Source organism: Polyodon spathula, chromosome 10, assembly GCF_017654505.1.
Source record: "Polyodon spathula isolate WHYD16114869_AA chromosome 10, ASM1765450v1, whole genome shotgun sequence".
Classification (NCBI taxonomy): Eukaryota; Metazoa; Chordata; class Actinopteri; order Acipenseriformes; family Polyodontidae; genus Polyodon; species Polyodon spathula.
In genome coordinates, this window is record NC_054543.1 from 41,432,507 (window position 1) to 41,454,170 (window position 21,664).

The window sequence follows — 21,664 nt, forward strand, 5'->3', positions numbered from 1 at the left end:
TAAAATGGTGTACTGTTCCTTCTTTGAAGACTAGCTTCAAATTCAGCTGATTCCTTTATTTTCAAATAATTGGTTCATTTACCTTATACTCAATAAACAAGCAAGCTCTTTAATGGAAGTGATGTGGCACTGGGGGCTAATTCCTTAGCATGCTATGCAGTTCTTTGGTAGACTGGGTTCAAATCCTTGTGACTCCTTCCTTTATTTTCAAAGAATTGGATCACTTCCTATATAGAATATGAAATAGGAGACTTTTACATGAAAGCGAGATGGCACAGTGGGCTAATTAACTACCATGTTGAAATGTTTCTCCATGGAGGACTGGGTTCAAATCCAGCTGTCTCCTTCGTTTATTTTCAACAGACTTGATAATTTCTTATATAGACAAGGATAAAGGAAGGAATCAGCTGGAACCCAGTCCCCCAAGGAGAAACAGTTCAGCATGCTAGTGAATTAGCCCACTGTGCTATCATACTTCGATGGAAAAGCTTGCTTTTTCGTTGACTATAAGGTAAATTAACCAAGTCTGTAAATAAAGGATTAGGACACAGTCCTGCAATTAGAATTAGAAACAGCTCAGAATACTAGTAAATTATCTCAATGTGCCATTGATAATATAGGACATGAATCAATTATTTGAAAATAAAGGAAGGAATCATCTGGGGATACGTTGTGATTCTCAACTTGGTTTCATTTTTGCCATTAACTGGATTCAAAGCCAAGTCTTATAAGGTCTATAAGGTAAATTCATAAATACTTTTGAAAACAGGGGATTAACACATGTGAGATTTGAACTGCTTACCCTGTGAATCAGCACAATGCCCCTACCAACTTAGCTAGTTAGAGACCTGCTTAATACCCATGTAAAATGCCAACTACTACTTAAATTAATTATTTGTACAATATGTAGGGCCAGATTGAGACTGGGTGATATTTTTGACACAAACGTTAAGGCCTGATGTTTATTTATTGGTGTTTATTTATCAATGTATTTTTTATATAAGACTTTATGGCGACTCTACACTTCTAAAAATAGCACTACACCCCTGATCAAAGTAACATAAAATTGGGACTTGACAATTGTGATAATATACAATGTGTGATAAAAGATGTGATCCTAACAGGGTTCATCGGCAATATCAAACTGCAAATGGATCAAACCAATTTGGGATTTTTGAACACAAAAACAAAAGTTCCATCAGTCCAGATCCCTTGTGGCAAATGAGCCAGATGGTAGTATTTAGTTGTGAGTACTTTGCACACCTGCCAATCTTTTCACTTTGCAGTTCCTTTTAATTATTAAACAGCATTCAGAGAATAGTTAACCTGGGATTGCATGACAATTTGCTGTGCTTTTCTTCAATGTAAAAGCTACACAATGTTTTTATAACTACCAACCACTGCTTTCCGGGCTTAACCTGATTGAAATATGAGAATGACAATTACCAGCAACCTCTGTCGGAGATTGTAAATCAGTGACAAAGGTGGTCCACAAAAAAATTTGGATACAAAGAAAATCTACATTTCAATAGCATTGTATGTTTACAATATTAAGATCAGTTTTATTTTAAAATTGTAATTGGCATTTTCCTATATATAGGCAATAAACGACTTCCTCTGTCGAGAATGTGCTTTCCAGCTCTAAGTAAGATAAGAGGGGGGGTCTATAATTATGGGCATGGTCTTTCTGCATCTGTTTTTCTCTAAAACCTATCAAATGTCTTATTTTTTGGCATCGCTGTTTTACTCTAAAGGGGGAATGACATAAACCAGCTTTGTGGTTCTGTGTTTCACTTAGAATCCCTAAGAAATAAACAGCAGTGCTCTAACATCCCCTCTTGTGACAAAAGCAGCAGAAGACATAGGGTAACACTAGCCTTTCCTGTTTACTTACAATGAACAAAAGGGATGATTTGTTTGACAATATCTGGCAGAATCACCATTTAATTGTGTATGTTGCATCACTTAAATTAATAATTATGGGGTGTAAAAACATCTTGTTTCAGAGTGGATCCTGTGAAGTAATGGACATCTATAATCTTTTTGGTCACTGAGGCCCAAATTTATAAAGGGGGAAAGCCGACCACAAAAAGCCACGTAATGGGCGTGTTCAGCATGGCCACACTCAGCGGCAAAATAATTACCTATTTTATAAGACTAATTATGTGAAGCAGGTGATTCCGCAATCAAACAATTTAAATACCCCTCACAGCAATTAGCAGTGGAGAATTACACACCTCTCACAATAAATAACGGGTTTGGGTCAACCCTGCGTGTGTAGGCTACACATTTCAAAAGAAAACGAATGATACACTGTGACAGAAATGTAATGAATCTTGGTTGTAAATCTCTCTCCCGACCTGTGAGGGTTCAAAGCAGAGAAGGTATGGTCCTTTGGACAGGTTGGCCTGACAGTTAATTTCCAGGGTTGGGAAGTCAGTCAGCCTGGAGGAAGGCAAGACTCCATTGCCAGAAGTATTGACCCGGAAGGGAAACAATGTAGCAGCTGCAGATTGTAAAAGTAGCTGCACATGTTTACCAAGGGGTCATGTGTACTAGGGGGTGGAGAATCGTAATCTGTTCCTTCGCTTTGGTTATGAAATATAACCCAGAAGGGCCCGTGCAGTAAATAGTACAATATCGTGAGTGTTTGTTTTGTTTGTCTTTTCTATAATTGTTACTTGTGTGTTCATAAATGGCTAACACGTTCCAGAGCTGTCACTAAGGGCCAGCAGTAAAACCCGGAACAGCACTTCACAATTTATCACTCTATAAACTGTATCACCCACCATGAACACTACAGTGCATACGCACAAGTTGCCACACACACAAAGACCTCAGCCTGGTACTAGCCATGGTGATGAGGATGCTCGGAAACAAAAACTGAAATTTACCACTATGGAGTGGAGATTTTCGTTAATTCCAGCTGTATAGGCTTTTCAAACTTCAGAAGTTTTATTTATTTACATCCATGGCAGTCAAACGGGTCCATTGTACAGCAATATGTTCAACAGCAATGACTCCATACAGCTTCATACGAACAGGCTTCAGTTTAACTACAACTTATATCTTCTTAAATTCTTATGCAGTTATAACTTTCCTATTTCTTATGTATGTCTGTATTTCTGACTATATATGATTTTAAAGCATATCTTTATGGTCTATAATATATCTACATTATTCAGATGTACCTACAACCAGCTGTACTGTATTTGATCTAGCTACAAACTAACGGTGTCATCTGTCCCTCTGTCCTTTTTTACCATTTTCTTTCAAACTCAAATTGAACAATATTGCCTGAAGCAGTATTGTTAAATACCAGAATGCCATATTACAAAACATAAATTCTGTAGGCATTACTAAAATAACGGTGGAGGACGAGCCCTCACTATATTACATGTATATGAGACTTTTTCTTCAGTGCGCCTCAGAATATCGTTCTATCTTTTCTTAATCTTCTCCATCATTCTTATAATAATGCCTACACTCTAGAAGTAAAGGCTCTCGTTAAAACCTGTGGGGAGAAATCTGCCACCGTGGGGAGACCTTTTCAGGTGCTTCTGAGAAAGCTTTTTACATGCATTCTATATTCTTTATTTGCAGATTTTCTTTTTTCTTGTCATGTAAGCTGTGAAACAGGTATTGAAAATTGAAGTTTGCAGAAAAATACGGTATTATAAAGCACAATTTACAAACTGACTTGATCAGAAGGGTTAAAAAATTAACACTTTGCCTTTCTTTGTCCTTGAAAACAATGTCTCCTTCTTGCTGCAGACAAGTCTCCCACATCACCTTGCCTTTTATATAGCCTACTGTCTGACTACAGCAAATTAACACCTGCTTTTCAGAGTTCTTAAAATAATCAAGCAATTATGAGGCCTGCAATTACCGGCAGCTTTAATAATATTTAATAGACCTCGTTTATAAATTCCAAACAAAAATTCAGAACTCTCAGCGCCAGTTTACGGTCATAAAACATGCTCTATCCTTTTATAAATCTGGGCCTGAGTGTATAATTATACTATGTTAAGTTTCCTATCTGTGCTATTGTTTTTAATATATTTGTTCAAATTCTTGGCAGGGCAATCTATCCTACCGATAGTTTTACCATTCTAACAATATATACAAAATTGTGATTGAACAACCGGAGTTGTGATACATGATGCTATTTGTTTTCATATAATTTTAACAATTAAGGCCTGACTAACTTCATCTCATGATAGTAGACACGTCCTGGCAGTTTATTTATTTTTTTGATCCATGATTAAAGCCATTACATTTCAAATAATGTCATTTAATAACTGTACAACACTGCACTTTATAGCAGCATGGGTTTGTTCTCTTCCCTGCTTGGAAGAGCTTCATGGAAATAAGTGTCTCCGTTGGTTTAATAAAAATTATATAACTTTGAAAAAATAAATAATAATTATACCATGGCTCTTGAAATGCATGGCACATTCTAACTACTCAACCTATTAAAATAGAAATTGTGTTCATAATGATATGCCAGCACATTGATAACATATGACCATTGTGTTACTTGAGGACAGCCTTTTTACTAGGAACACTGACGCAAAGAAATCTAAGCTGAAGATATTGTCTGACTCCCATATGGTAACAGTAAAAAAAAAAAATGTGGATCCAATAAACAGTATTATTCCTAATACGTATCATACTCCATTTCATGGAAAATCCAGTGCAGAGCTACATGGCATTCTGAAAATATCAGAAATATGATGTTTTTAGCTTCATGCTCAATGTTGATAAGATCAGGATTGTGTGGTATCAGGTGTACTCTCTGGAGCCCTTGTTGTATAAAATGCGAGGTTGCATCCTCTGTTCATGTCATCATTTTTAAATAGTCAAACCACTAGCTTTAAACCAGCATGATGCTATTAAGCTGCAGTCTTGCCCAGAACGTTCTCAACCCCTAACCACAAGAGCCTTTTTGCTTGCATTATTCAAGGTATACTGTAGTAACCAAGTTTTACAATTAGATTCAGTACCTTTTTAAGATACTTCTTATCATCATTTATTCTTCCAGGTTTAAGCCTTAGTGGCAAACTTGTGTAAGTGGTCGTGTTGACTGATTTGTTAGAAGTTGGATAAATATTCTGCCTTCAAGATGTCCTCTTATAAGTGAAACTTTTGGTGAAACATGTGATGGACTGCGTGGCCAATTCATACATCTCAGTTTCAGTAAAGCAGTATGGTGTTAAGTCATAAGCATGGGGAACACGAATAGGCATGGAGTAGAGGTCTGTGCTATAGCTTTGTATCTGATGAGATTACCAAAGAGCTCCTCTGCATAATAACAATGTGGGGGGAGTGAGAATTGAAACTAATAAAGGATAAAATAGAAAAGCATTTGGAAAGAAGACTCATTTATCCACAAAAGAGTGCAGAAATGACTTAATGGAGTACAGTATACTATTTTTTTTTATTTTAAATATAAACTTTTTACAACATACAAACATTTGTAGGGATAACCACAATGCAAGATAGTTTACCTTCAATATAAGGGTCTGAACACATCTCTCACATGCATATAGTGCTGTGTTTGGGTTACTACTATTAGCTTAGATCTTGTTGCTCAGAACAAAGTCTTTACAGGCAAGTAAGGGCCAATCAAATTGGATTAAAGAACAGAAAACATTTTATTTAATTCTATTTAAAAAAAAAAAAAAAAAAAAAAAAAAAAAAAACACATTGCTTATGAAGCTCTACAAAGAATGCTGTCAGTGTTTAAAACATGTGTATGACATCATCCTATGATCTTTTAATTGATTCATTTTCCAGTTCAGCTGAAAACATATTCTTAAAAAGAACACAGAGAAAGCTGGATTTGTCCTAAAATATTTGGTTTGTCATAGAAACCACTGTCCAGAAGCAGTCAGCTGCATGATTTCTTATCTGAAAGCCAATTAAAGCGTTAATCTTGAAATGGCTTAATTGCTAAGAAGAGTTGGAATATCAACACCATTTGGAAATGGCATTTTTGAATGAACATCAATTGAAATATAAATGTTTTAAGTGGGATGAACAACTCAAAGTGGTGAATTAGTCTTTAAATAGTTCACAGTGGAAAATAGTTTAATGGTGAATTATTTTCAAATTCACCAGTTATTGTTTAGCCCTTACAGAATGTGGAAAATGAAACATATCCAGCCTCTGCTAGGGTCTTTTCAAATGTCCTCCTCCAACTGTAGGTGGCAAACATTTGAGAAACTTTGATCTGAAGTAAGGGGCTTCTGGTGATCCGTCAAGAAGGATGCAGTTTTTATCCACCTCTGATAAAATGATTTTGGAACTCTTATATTGGCCTACATTAGAAACACATCCCCTGGGAGCATCTAGGTACAGCAGTTAATTAGTGCATTCCTTTTGTAGAAAGGTTTTGAGGGTATGTTTGGACTAGACATATTAGTTTTATGATTAAAAGAGCAGAGTACTTTAGAAAGTTTTGACGGAGAAGAGACATGGCAATGAATCGATTGACTGTTTATTTCAGTGGCCTTAAAAGAGTGCTAGGTTCAACAGTAAGCCCTGGGCAAACATCCATCCGCATTTACTGTTTCAATTCATTTGAATTCCCAGAGTATGTAAGTCTTATAAAGCAAAGGTTTTGAACAGCCTTGATTTTGTATCCCACATAGAAATGTGTTACAATCAGCTGCAGTGTTTGTTTGCATTGCGACTGTACTGTATTAAGCTTGTAAACACAAAACTCATCTCTGGAATTGCCATGCGTTATGAAAATCCATTGCATCCAGGCTTTTTTTTTTTTTTTAGAAATGCTAATGATTCTCATTTGAAATACATTTTATTCACAATTGAAATAAAAAATAATATTAATTCAGATATACATTCTTACTTCTCAGTCTAATGACAAGTGGGTCCAAGCTTAAAACCCCAAAGGTATCATGACACTTTGTTCTTTTATTAATGATTTGCGCATTTTGCGACTGATGAGTATCTTTTAATGAATCATTATCCTCAGAAAATGTTTGTGACCAACAAAATGAAGATAAAAACATTGCTGCTTTTCAGGCCACTGAATTGCCTAAGTGAATAATAATAATAATAATAATAATAATAATAATAATAATGAATAAAATAAATGAATTGCTATAATCCGTTGAAATATATAATTTTCTAAATCTTAAAGTTATTATTATTATTGGTAGTCATTATTTTAATAATTTATTTTGTGTTATTATTTTCTATTTATATTATTTTAATTGCATATGTTTGTGTTTCGGTTCTATTTCTAGTCTGGTCTCTTGAAATGCCAGACAGTAGATCTATTATATCTCTACCTAAAAGCTGCAATAGTTACTGCAGCAGCTAAACGAGGTTAAGAATCGATAGTGCATGTTCTACAGAAGACAGAGAGGTTTTGAGTCAATGTCCTACTGTACTATTTAATTACATTGTATTACCCTTCCCCAGTCTTTCAAAACATTAACTAATTTCAATATGAAATCTTGTTTTCAATTTTGGCTGAAGTGCTTGGCCACTGCTGTTTTTAGTGTGTTTGGGATATGGCAGGAAGAATAGGTGCAACATTAAGGTATACAAGACAAATGCTACTACAAATGGAAGTCATAAAAATATATTCATTGCATTGGAGAATGTGTTTTTATTTTGTTTTATAGATGCCATTATATTGTTACTATCTGTTTTTATCTTGCCAGATAACAAAAATGTTATCAATATATTCAGCAACAAGTTTCCATAGAGATTAAAAATAAAGCTACATGAAGATACATTAAATGCAAGTCTAAGCTAAAAAAAAAAAAAAAAGAATGAGATGAGATGCAATTTCAGTGGGACCCTCTGCAAGCAGTCCATTCACTGCTCATTTATTTAAGTTTTGTGTTATCTTTATGCTGGTCAACTGTTATTGCTATTGAAGCACAATAAATATAAAATATTTGCTTTGCTTAACTAAATAAAGAAATTGTAAAGATTTTTTTAAGGTTGCTGCAATACGTTTCCTACTGAGGTTTACTTCACCAGCTGTTTTCATTTCCAGAGATAAAGAAAACAAACAGGCGTGCGAACCCAGGAAAGCTTATCCTTTTAGTAATGAATCATCTGTACCATAAATCCGAGAACTTGCACACAAGTTACTTCTCAAGAGAGACTTGAAAAGCAATTTAATTGCATAGAGTAAGCTGAAACAACCTTTTGTTTTCTGTATTTCAGTATGCCTATTTTATCTCTGTGGTAGCTACTAGTGTAGCTCATTGAACACTATTATTGATCATAATATATATTGCAGTCTGCTGAAGGTCGAGTTATGATCAATATGAATTGACTGTCTGCTAATAAATGTAAGCAACTTGGCAGCAATGTCCATAGTACCTTTGGAAATTAAGGTAGACTGATTCATTAGCTGTACACTGATATTGCTAACAATGTGATTTACCTTTTACAAAGTGTGTAATCTGATTTCATATTTTTCTTCTAGGAAGTCCTTTGGTCTTCATCCAGTCTAATCGGATGTCTTTTGTTCTTTGCCTTATATTTTGTTTTCCAGCACAATAGTAATAAAGGTTTAAATGTTTCCATTTATTGTCATTTTTTGAAGCTGCAATGAGACCTTTTGACTCATTACTTTACACCATGAATTGTAAACTGATAAATTCTTACATTTTTATAACAGGGATGTCTAAAATATTACGTGCAAACAAATTTTGTCTTCTTGAATTCAAAACAGAACAGGCTATTACTATCACTACTACTACTACTACTACTAGAACTACAAATAATTATAATTATAGCAAACAAGGTTATTTTTCACTGGTGGTCCAACTGATCTCTTAAAATGTACGCATACACAATGCATCGTATACATTTGCAAGTCTGGACCTACAGAATGTATATTACAGTTATAGACAGTATACTGAGACACAAGGAGAAATAAAGCAATAACATGCATGGGTTGACATTTCTCATGAAATTGTCCACCTTAAATGTATCGAATCCTGAAGTAGCAGCAGCAAGTAAGGTGGTCAATGCAATTAAATTGTAAACCTGAGCATATTGAACTTTCTGCAATTATGCATGGGTCATCTCTGGACAATATGTTGGCCATCTGGTAGCATCTGTGCTTTCTCTCACTAATAGAGTCCCTGCTATGGCTCCAGGCCATGACAGGCAGCACTAAGCAGGTCACATGTTGTGTCTTTCAGCCATATTTAGGTCAGGGCTTTCTTTTTGGACAAGAGCATGCTAAATTCACAAAGGCAATGAAAACGGGGAGTCCCTATCAAGCATTTAGTGCTTTCTGAGGTAAAGTTACACCTGCCTGACTGATTTTATTTCAAGCTCCCAGGGGTGAGGAATAGAATAAATGTATCACATTTCTGTAGTTAATGGCTAATGGTATACAGATTGTGTCAGTTTCTAGTTAGTATGTCATCAGTATGCAAAAATGACAACCAAATATTCTGTAATGATTATTGCCCCGTTAGAGCTCAATTTTCACCCAACTTATGAAAATACAGTCAGCACCCTATAAAATTTTGACTTCAGTGACAGTTAAACGCGTGTCACGCATACGTGATTATTTCATTTTGGCCCATTCTAACCCTTGTCCATTTTTCAGGGGACACCAAAAAAATACATAGCTGAAAGGACTGTGTTTTAAAATAATTAGGCGTCTATTTAGATGTACAGTATTGGTTTTGTTGTCACAGTACTATATTTTCAAGAGAAGTAGTATTTTAATCCAGATTCTGAAAACATTCCTTGCCAAAACTAAAGTGACGAATTGTTAACTGCAATACAGTACATGTTTTTAAATCCGTTAAGTATTTGTTGCAGGTGAGTGGTGTTTATTTAATACATACAAAAAGAACCACCATATCGGAGGGAACATGACTGGCTTGCAGGCCAAAACAAAACAATAACAATACCACCACCACTCCACAATTCCAGTGCACGAAAATGTGCCCTTGCTGTCAGCGGGGTGATGGTGCGTGCTTGTGAGGGTAGTGAGTTGAGAGTAGTGCTCAATTGGTTGGGCTGGCTCTGTGGCTGCAGCTGCTGGCTCCTTCCTCCTCTGCGAGACATTAAAAAAACATACATTGCTCTGGCCATATATTACGTTTCAGCGCAAGGGGTCACTCACACAACTGCATCCCCTTTGTACCACCAAACTCCTCCCTAGAATCAGCCCGTTGCCACGGTTTATCCAAATGCTGCCTGACCCATATCTGGTCGCAATGGAGTTGTTTAGACCAGTCTATGGGGAAGTGTACCACCAACCTTACACAGCGCCCTTTCCAATCGGGTGGGAGATTTATAGCATCAGTTCTTTCTCTCTTTATCACAGTATTGTAGCAGTATGTAAAATTTCCCATTTCCCATGTTATCCATGCACAGAACTGCATAAAATGTAAAAGGCAAAAACCTAAAGATTAAAACAACAAAGCAAAACAAAAACGAAAAAAAAAAATAGTTTCCAGAATTAAAACAGTATACAAAGCCACTATTCAAAATTGTAGAATATAATGCTCTATAAGGCCCTAATGTCACAGTTCACTACCAAATGAAGATGCACATAAACAATTAAATATCACAGATAATAATAAAAAAAGATACAAGTATCTAGAACTGTTTAATGATTAACTGTTACATTACCCCAGCTTGTCTCGTTCGCTTTGTTTTGGCTGCATTTTCCTCAGGTGAAACTGAAGGAAGCAATGTGTAACTGCACAATATAAGATAGACTGATTTGGCATTAGAGAGATTTTTTTTTTTTAACGCAGGCTGTGACAGATATTCAGATTAATTGTAACATTGAAGAGACAGGCTTTGTTGTAGAAAACTGGAGACCGAGTCGGAAGTCACGTGTGACGGGTAAGTGCATTAATTTGTTAATTATATAGACTATATATAATATATATAATATATATATATATATATATATATATATATATATATATATATATATATAAAATATATATATAAAATATATATTTTATTTCCCACATTATTTTTTTTTTTTTTTTGTTTTAAAAAATATTATTAAAATCGGCCCTCATTATTATAATAGGTATTATTACAATAATAATAATAATAATACTTCCTTATATGAATGTGCTTTTGGATTGTTTAAAACTACAAACTAAACATATTTCTTCTTATCAATACTAAAATACAAGTGCCAATAAATCTTGCTTGTTTATTAGAAGTAAACACTTAATATATTAAATGTTTTTTTTATTTAAAAAAAAAAGGTGTAGATTCATCTTACTTGGTTAAAAAGTGCCTGTTTTTACTTCTGTGGCAAGCTTTTGTCCGCTACTGCATGATTGTAACGGAAAATACCCCCAACATTTAGTTCGCTGCTGTTTGCATTAAGATTATGTTTGTAGAGGTTGCCTGTAGAAAGTTATGCTAGCTGCAAGCTAAAAATGATAACTTGTTCATATTAAAATTTACCTTAAAGGCAAAATAATATTTGATGTGGAATTTATTTTATTTCGAATGTTGAATACATTTGAGTTAATATGATGTGTGCTCCCAAGGGATTAAATACTGTCTTTTAAAAGTCAATTAACACCCTTTGAGATCTAAAAATGAAATAAGCATGCTGAAATATTTTTATGTATATAAACTTAAAAGGGGAATTTGACAGTTATTAAAATGTGATGTGACACCAGCACTTGACCGACATAAGCAATATTACATTCCCATCAATTTGAACTAGCTTTTACTCATATAGACATATTTATAATGGGAAGGACTGTGCTTAGGCTTTAGGTCCTTTCAACTAATCAATTTGATTATCTCATTGATAATAAATGTTAATTGACAACTAGCAGCAGTCAATTAATTGCATTTGAAATGCAGCGCAGAAAGCTGTGCAGTACTGGACCTAGAGCTATTAATATAAAAGCATAGTAGTGACTTTGCAAAACAGAATAAAGGTCAAATTGTAGAAAAGGTGATGTCTAATGTGAACAAAGCAAGAGCTTTACATAGTCCAAGTAAGACTATTTATTTTGCCAATTCTTTCAAAATCCATCTGTAAGAGCCCCCCCCCCCCCCCCCCCCCCCAGTACAAGAGGGCTTTTTTGGATTGACATTCTTTTTCTTATATGCTTCAAGGCAGTCTTGTGTTTTGTTTTGTATACACTTATAAGCCAGGGATTCGTTAAGACTGAGGTCATATCTGTAGAAAATGTGGTCAACTCTGAGGAAACAAGCCATAGGTCTGGGTCTTAGTGTGACTTTACCAACAGCACAACAAAATACTGGACTAATGTCCCCTGTTCATTTAAAATATAAACTGATAAACATATGTAAATAAGCACAGGGAGGTATACACCTGTGATCAAAGGATTTGTATCACTATAGAATTAATAAATTTTGCTTCACAAAGTCAAGTGATATTTTAAAATCTAACATGAAATACAATACTACTATCCTGGTAGACTTCTGCAATATCATTTTGTAGTTTCTTTGATTGCATGATGCTAAATTATGTTTATATAGCTTATTTTTTTTAATTAGGTCAGGTCTCAATCCTAAAAGTCTAGGTCATGCAAAACTTTTGGCCATATCTGTATAATCTGCTATTATTATTTATAGTCGAAAAATGTCTTAAAGTCTCAAATAAGTGCCTTCCCTAAACTTATATGACAAATACAACTATATACCTTGTGCTTTCCTGTTCTGTGTGGAGGTTGGTCTTGAGAACAGTGTAACTCACAAACAAGGATAGGACCCAGGCTTCTCTGGCTACAACACAGATGCATAAGACATATTTTTATTATCATACATATTTTTATTATCTGCAATAGTATTGGCAAAGTGTATTGTGAATGTGGGAGTGATTATTGTTGAGATATTTGGGCTGCATTCAGGCTACTAACCTCTCAGCAAGTGTGACATCATTTTATGTTGGCTTCCAGTGATGATTTTTTATGTGAAGTGTTTTTAACTTTATATTCACATGCCAGATGGCATTGACAGAATAAGTGTACAAAATTCTTGAAGACCCTTTTCCACATAATCAATCCCCTCTCCCATTCAAGGAAGTAGTGTGGTCCACTGGTTAAAGCCCAGGGCTTGTAACCATAAGGTCACTGGTTCAAATCCCACCTCTGCCACTGACTCTGACCCTGAGCAAGCCACTTAACCCTGAGCAAGCCACTTAACCACCTTGTGCTCCATCCTGCAGATGAGATGTTCAAACAATGTCCTATTGAAAGTGATTGCATATAGCCTACCTCTATAAAGCACTTTGTGATGGTGGTCCACTGTGAAAGATGCTATATAAAAATATATTATTATTATATCAATTAATGCAGAGTCACATGCATTTTCTGCAGCAACCTGTTCTTATACTTTCCAGTAATGTTGTTGAAGCTGACACCCTGGGATCCTTCAAGAAGCTGCTTGATGAGATTCTGGGATCAATAAGTTACTAACAACCAAATAAGCAAGAGGGACCGAATGGCCTCCTCTCATTTGTAAACTTTCTTATGTTCTTATGTTCTCATAATGCAGGGAAAAAATCAAATTGCCACATAATCATAAAGATTTTCGTAAGAAATTCAAAAGATACAAATAATTCTGCTATGCAACAAGTACATTGATGTTGATAACAAGACAATCTGGCACATCACAATCAGAGAGATATGTTTGAATGATGTAAGAATACTATTGCAAACAACTGTATCATTTTACCTCATGGGTCTTGGTTTTGTCACAAACACACTGACCAGAAAAAGGCTATTTTACTTCCATAAACCACTGGACAAAAAAAAGCTGAGCTGTATCATTTTTTTCTTTTCATTTAGTTGGCGTGACATATTCTTGCTGGCGGTTGCTATTACAGTGCACAAAACAATTTGTAATTATGCTGAAAAAGCATTCTTCGATATATCGAATACCAATAAATTAAATAAAATGACAGTATTACTATTTTTAAGTTACATACTGTTACATGTTTTTCATTTGGTGGTTGACAGAAATCAAATTAGGAAAAGAATACAAACGTCATGCAGCAGCTCCCCAAAGGTTAACACAGTGCTATGACGCATTCAGCATTGCAAACTTTAAATACAAAAAACAAAAAACATGCAATAGACTTAATTCACAGAGAAATAGGGGCACAGACTTGCAGGATCTCAAGACATAAAGGGAGGTGACAACCCGTTTTTAATACACAGTATATCTATCCTCTATAAAACTAACCAGCAGTAACCATTTAGATGTGGATTTACTGAAAACAGATATTTCAAGGCCAGGGGTTTGAGTTCTTTAAATTAGTGCTTAACTTTCTTATCCAAGTTTTAACTAATAGCTGGACTGCAGCCAAAAAAAAATAAAAAATCTCACTTTAAATTCAGCACTTATTTCTATGTTACTTCACATAATCTTTGGCAAGTTGCCAGATGAGGGTGCTCTGCTCCTGGGTGAAGCACCTCAAAGTAGAAGAAGGTGAGTAAGTGATGAAAGAAACTTTCCTTTCAGTTAAGATCAATACCAAGCTCTCCTGTGCCATTGGGGATCAAGAGTCGGATTCACAAAGGGTTTTTGCATAAAGATCCAAACAATAGTTCACAAGAATATTCTTGCCTCATATAACCCAACTACCCTTTTCAAGCTCTACAGAAATAAGAAGTAGTAAATGAGTTACTTTGATGAAGATTTAATGTAAATAGTCATCGGTCAATGAATTATATATTTGGAATCATTGATTTGAGCACCTGCAATTTCACCTGAAAGCCTTTTAATATACTGTTTCTGACAGCAATGAAGAGAGGAAATACAAAAGTCCCAGAAAACGTTTTTTTTTTTTTTACAGAGAGATAGCTGGTGTCTCTGTATAATTGCATTTGGGTGCGTGGGGAAGGCTTATAGATGTTACAAAACATTTAGACTTAATTGAGATATTAGCGGGGCTGGAGATTAAGTCCTGTTGACTTATCCACAGAGCTGGAATACTGCTATTGGTAGCAATGTGTTCAAGCCCTGCTGACCAATTCCACAGGGAGTGAGAGAGTAATGCAATCTTCTGAGACTGCCAGCAATGCTGCTGCGGTTTTGTGATATTAACAACAGCTGATTGAGGGCCCAAAATTGAGCCATTCAACTTATTTAAGTTGTTGCTTTTCAAGCAACACTTCCAATGTCCAAGGACAAGATATTTGTGCATGAACTTACAGTGCCAACTTTGTTGTGCAACTAGTCACAATAAATGTTGCACTACTAAGTAAAGCAGCCATACTGTCCACAGTTGTGGGCAACTGAAATAACAGAGAATCTTGAAAGCTGCTAATCAGGAACTGACCATGTATGACTTGATTGAGTCAGTTGTTTAAAAACAGCACTGTGCTCTGCTCAGAGTAAAGTGCTGCTTACCTGCTCACTTGTTGCTTAACGCTTCCAATTGTGACAGTGTCCGCCTGGCTGGTTAAGTTGAGCCAAGGTAGGATAATGGTTTTCAGTTGACAGTACTTGTTATGCTGGTTTAGGCATTCCTTTAAATGTATACAGTAATAAAATACAAATGCAGCTGAAACCTTAAAATAAAAAGGCCAAAGCATTAAAGTAGAATAATCAACTTTTCTTTCAACACCATTAATTTGACTGTAACAAAACATTTAAACATAATAAATCATTACTTTGTAAAGCATTTAGATTAACTGTCCTGTGTTAAAAATCCAAGCCGAGCACAGTTCACTAGTATTTAAAACAAACAGTTATGTGACGTTATGAGGATGATGTAAGGATAGGTGCAGTGTAAACAATTGTGGCTGCACAATCCAAATTGCCTAGCGGCCAGGCAATTATTTTGCACTGCAGCCTATGTAAGCTTAAGAACAATGCAAATTACTCAACACATATATAATGAGCTGCAGTCATGATAATGAGGGTTACAATTAGTGCCGCCTGTGCATCAGGATATTTAGCGACCATACTTACATTGCAGAGGTGAGGTGAGTTAGGAATACAGAGAGCAGTAGGCGTTGTATGAGATTTGTGGAGCACTGAGTGAGATGATAACTCCTTACCACCGCATCGCAAACAAAGTGACGTTGGGTTTGATGCAAGGTCTTCTCCATGTTGCCATACTCTGAAGATTTTCCTGCCTGTCTGCAGCAAGAGCCAAGCGTCGCTGCATCAGGAAGTGTACCACAGCAGCCATCCTGAGGCCAATGACAGGTCTCAAGGTGTGGGGTTTTATGCAGCTCTTAATTAAGAACATAAGAAAGTTTATAAACGAGAGGAGGCCATTCAGCCCATCTTGCTCATTTAGTTTTTAGTAGCTTTTTGATCCCAGAATCTCATCAAGTAGCTTCTTGAAGTATCCCAGGATGTTAGCTTCAGCAACATTACTGGGGAGTTGGATCTAGACTCCCACAATTCTCTGTGTAAAAAAATGCCTCCTATCTCTGTTCTGAATGCCACTTTATCTAATCTCCATTTCTGACCCCTGGCACTTGTTTCTTTTTTCAAGTCGAAAAAATCTCTTGGGTCGATATTGTCAATGCCTTTTAGAAGTTTGAATGCTTGAATCAGATTGCTACATAGTTGTCTTTGTTCATATGACATGCCCTTTAAACCAGGAATAATTCTGGTCGCTCTTCTTTGCACTCTTTCTACAGCAGCAATATCTTTTTTGTAACACCATGACCAGAACTGGACACAATATTCTAGAGGTCTTACTAATGCATTGTAAAGATTTTAATATTACTTCACTCGATTTAAATTCAACACTTTTCACTGTATATCTGAACATTTTGTTGGCTTTTTTTTGTAGCTTCTCCACATTGTCTAGATGAAGACATTTCTGAGTGAACATAAACGCCTAGGTCTTTTTCATAGATTCCTTCTTCTATTTCAGTATCTCCCATTTGGTATTTATAATGCACATTTTAATAGCCCGCGTGCAGTACCTTACACTTTTTTAAAATAAATGTCGTTGCCATTGTCTGCCCAGTTCTGAATGCTGTCTAGATCATTTTGAATGACCTTTGCTGCTGCAACTGTGTTTGCCACTTCTATTTTTGTGTCGTCTGCAAATTTAATAGGTTTGCTTACTATATCTAAGTCATTAATGTAGAACATGAACAGCAGAGGACCGCGTTCCATTTTGAGGTTTCTCCTCTAATCAGTACTTTCTGTTTTCTACATGTTAACTACTCCCTAATCCATGTGCATGCATTTCCTTGAATCCCTAGTGTGTTTAGTTTGAGAATTAATCTTTTATGCAGGACTTTGTCAAAAGCTTTCTGCAAATCTAAATAAAACATGTCATATGCTTTGCAATTATCCATTGTCGATGTTGCATCCTCAAAAAAATCAAGCAGGTTAGTTAGACACAATCTCAATTGCAGGATCTTGGTTAGCAGCTTGTAAATAACATATTTTATTTCTTTGAGTACTATTGGGTGGATCTCATCAGGCCCAGGGGATTTGTTTATTTTAAGAGCTCTTAGTCCCTTTAACACCTCTGCCTCTGTTATGCTAAAGTTATTTAAGACTGGAGAGGAACAGGTCGACATGTGGGGCATGTTGTCCATATTCTCCTTTGTAAAAACTTGTGAAAAGTAATAATTTAGTATGCTTGCTGTTTTTTTCTCTTTGTTTACGATTTTGTCATTTGTATATCTTAGACAGTTGACCTTCTATTTGAATGTTCTCTTGCTGTTATAATATTGGAAAAACGTTTTGGAATTGTATTTAGCCCTCTTAGCAATGTTCATTTCTATCTCTCTCTTGGCCTTTCTAACTTCCTTTTTGATTTAAGTTTGCAGTTCTGTGTACTTTGTTCTTGGTCCCTTTTAAACACTCTGTAAATTGTCTTTTTTCTCTGAATATTTTTTTTTATCTATTAAACCATTTTGGCCATTTTGTTTTAGATTTAGATTTGTCTACTTGGGATGCAATTATTTTGCGCCTCTAGTACTACATTTTTGAAAAACAGACATTCTTTTACTGTGGATGTTTCCTCTATTTTATTCCAATCTACTTCTGTTAGTCTCTGTTTCATAGTTTGCCTTTTTAAAATTGTAAACCTTAGCTTTAGTTACTACTTTTTAAGTTTTAAAAAGCACTTTAAATGAGACCATGTTGTGATCTGAGTTTGCCAATGGTTCTCTGACCTCTGTTGTAATTATTCTGTCTTTGGTATTTGAAAAGACTAAATCAAGGCATGCCTCCCCTACAGTCGATGCCTTGACAAATTGCATTAGGAAGCAGTCATTTGTCATTTCTACCATTTCAATTTCGTCTGTCGTGCTCCCTACCAGGTGTTCTCATTATATACGGGGGAAGTTGAAAGCTCCCATTAATATGGCTTCTGATTTGCTGTACTCGTTTTTAACGTCCTTGTATAACAGATTATTTTACTCAGTGTCTGAATTTGGTGGTCTATAGCATACCTCTATTATTATGCCCTGTGATGAGTCAAAGGGATTTCGGTCTGTGATTCAGCCTCCCGACAGTAGATGGCATCAAACCAACTCGGGACTTCCCTTACCAAGATCTCGTGACCATGGCAAAAGTCATCTTTTTGAGGGGCGGCACCTTGGTGAGGGGCAGAAGTACGAGTATGTAAATTCCAGCCAAGTGAAGTGAAGTCAAGTAAAGGATAAGGACACTTGTCAGTTGGGGATTGGTGTTCCACTGACTACAGAGGCAGGACATTACATACCAAAGGGAACGTACTACTGTGTTCGGGGTTGGTCCGAAAGTGAAATAGGCGGAGTACCGGGTGGAGGGAGAGACTAGTTTGGTGCAGCGGGATTTTTGAAAATACTAACATTTCTTTTGTCTTTTTTTTTGTGTTTATGTATGGTTCGCCACGAAGACGATTAAAGATGAGTTCTCACGATCTGTTTTGGATTTCACCCCTGCACTCTCTCCCTCACACCGTTTTGTTTTCTTTTGTTATTTAATTATTTTGTTGTGTATAGATAATAAAAATAAATTATTTTATTTCTGTACACAAATTACTGTCTGGATGTTCCATTTAATACATTCTCGCCTCACATGCCCTTTGAATTTTTGTCCATTATTCTGACCCATATTGATTCTGCATAGTTTTTCTCTTCTAGATTTAACACACTATTTTTCATGTATAGCACTACCCTTCCTCCTTGTATGTCCTGCTTGTTTTTCCTATACAGTATATACCCACTAATATTATATTCGTCTCCATCACTCTCAGATAGCTAAGTTTCTGTAACACCTAACACATCGTAGTTACTTGTTTGTGCAGTAACTTAAATTTCTATCATTTTGTTTTTGAGACTCTAATGTCTTACCTGAGTTGTTACCTTTTTTTGATGTACTCGCCCTTCTGTTTTTTTGTTGATTTCTTTCTAGTTTAAATGCTTCTGAACCTCCTTGAGGATCCGTTCTCTGAGTAGATTACTCGCTTCTACAATGGTTTGCATCTTGTAAGAGGTGGTACAAAGTTTTTGGAGGGTCAGCAATTGCCCAAGTGCAAGGCAAATTCCTTACACCTCATTATAATGTTTGCACCCGCTTAGTATTCCAGATCCCTGCCCAGTTCCATGCTATTTACTTTATTTGAATAGATTTCAATGTCATTTAAATGGAATAATGATGGCAAAGTACTAATTTGATAGCAGGTGCAGAACGGCAGGTGAAAAACATTCTTTACATATGCTGCATTTTCTGTGGCCGCTAATGTTCCACTTTATGGCAGCTACATACGGTTTGTGCATGCAAAACGCTGGTTTTGGCTGCAATATGGGTGTTTTGTAGCTGCAAATTACTTTGCATGTATCCTTACACCAGCCCCTATGTGTGTGTGTGTGCTGGAGTTTAGGAGCCATGCATTACAGATGTCTGCAAACAAATGCAATTTTACTTCTCAACCCTAACCTTAACCAAATCAATAATACAAGTTATTACTGGACAATGCATACAGTTACTGTTACATTACTATATAATCTTTAATTTATGTAATTATTGTTTGGTTAACACACAGTGTGATAATATCTCCCCTATTGTATTTGGATATGAAGTTAAACAGTGGATATCGAGGAGCTTTTACCCCTCTCCCATCCACCTATATCTGTGGATGTCCAATATGTATGGATGGCCTTTGAAAATAAAAGTTTGGAGTCTGGTAGTCTGGTTGTCCTCTGCTCACCAGGTGTTCCATTGTAGCACCTGTAAGCAATCTTATTGGTGGAAAATTACATAATTTGTTATACTAGTTTATTTATTTGGAAACTGAGCCTGTAAAAATACCTGATTGACAAGGAATTAAAATTATATAACATAGCATAGTGTCACATCGGTACTGTATTTCCATGCTATATAGTGTTTGAAACTCCCTATTGCACCTACTGTTGAGAAGAAATTTGAAAGGATGGCAATAGAGATACTCTGTTAACATTGGTGGATTTATGTTATAGCTGGTGGAGGCCTGCTTATTTTGTCTCAGAATCTTATTAAAGTCTTATTGTCTTATTAAAGTTTGGATTCCTTTTATCTGCTTATTAGTTCATATAATAAACAGCTTGAGTAAAGAAATATATCAAGTGAAAGCAGATAAAATGGGATCCCAAGGCAATTAAACACTACTGAGCATTACAAAGACATTTTAATAAGTTTTAATTAAATACATGTGGCAGAATGTCCCTCCCTGATGGTACACTGTTCAAGTTCACTTTTATATTCACAGAACAAAATATTTAAAAAAACAAAATATAGAAATGCACTGCAAAACTGCATTTTAAAATAAACCTGAACATATGACCAGTATTCAATTTTTTGTTGTTATCATGTGGCATCATTTAAAGACTGCATGCTATTCTTTAGCAAGATGAGGACTTATAAATGAAGACTTCATTTATAGTGGTAAAGTAGTAAGGAAAGTGTAATTAACACAATTAATTATGAGAGAGAGAGAGAGAGAGAGAGAGAGAGAGAGAGAGAGAGAGAGAGAGAGAGAGAGAGAGAGAGAGAGAGAGAGAGACACAGTTTCTAGTTTATTACTCTCAGAGATAAAATCAAATGAAAGTGTACACGGTTACTCTCACACTTGTGCCATGATTATGTGACCCTTTTTTGCAAAAAAAAAAAAAAAAAAAAAAAAATCCTTGGATTACAAAATCAAGCAACCCAATCAAGGAAAAATTATTTCAGAGGAAATCTCTCAAGAAGTTCTAGATTTTGTGAAAGAACAGGCCTAGTGGGTTGGATATATTCTGTCTGAAGTATTTCATTTACGTCTTCAAAACTGTTTTAGAGAACAGAGTTACTGTGCCTTTGTTGTGCTTAAAAAGCTTATCCTCTCTTTGTGAAGAAAGGCAATAAGAGCAAGTTATAAAAAGTAACAAAGAAAATAAATACAGAAAAGTGAGTGGCAACGCTGATAAAGTTTAGCAAATTAAGTCATTGACCTACAGTTGAGATTAATAGCAAACAAGGTACCCCTGTTTCAGAAGTAATGAATATTCTTCTAACAGCAAGGGAGCGCTGATGGCTTCTTGATGCTGATGACATTGAAAGTTTAACAGAACAGAATTCCATCATTTTTCATTTGTATGCAAATTTGCCTGTTACACAAATTAACTTGTGAACCCCATGTCACTTCTCATCTGGTGGAATTCTCTTTTGCAAGCCCCATGCGGTGAAGTCTTGTTGCTAA

The 21,664-nt window shown here is 35.6% G+C and overlaps 1 protein-coding gene across 3 annotated transcripts in view; it reads left to right on the forward strand.

The window, feature by feature from the left end:
* LOC121322319 (rho GTPase-activating protein 15-like) overlaps positions 1–21,664 on the forward strand; it is a 211,872-nt gene that overhangs the window by 181,437 nt on the left and 8,771 nt on the right. The window contains exon 15 of one of the 3 annotated variants that reach the window (XM_041262123.1): positions 8,477–9,549. The exons of the other annotated variants lie outside the window; for them this stretch is intronic. Within the exon in view, the coding sequence (XP_041118057.1) occupies positions 8,477–8,504 (28 nt within the window). The 3' untranslated portion in view covers positions 8,505–9,549. Of the gene's footprint in view, positions 1–8,476; positions 9,550–21,664 lie in introns of those variants that run through there. 3 annotated transcript variants of the gene reach the window in all.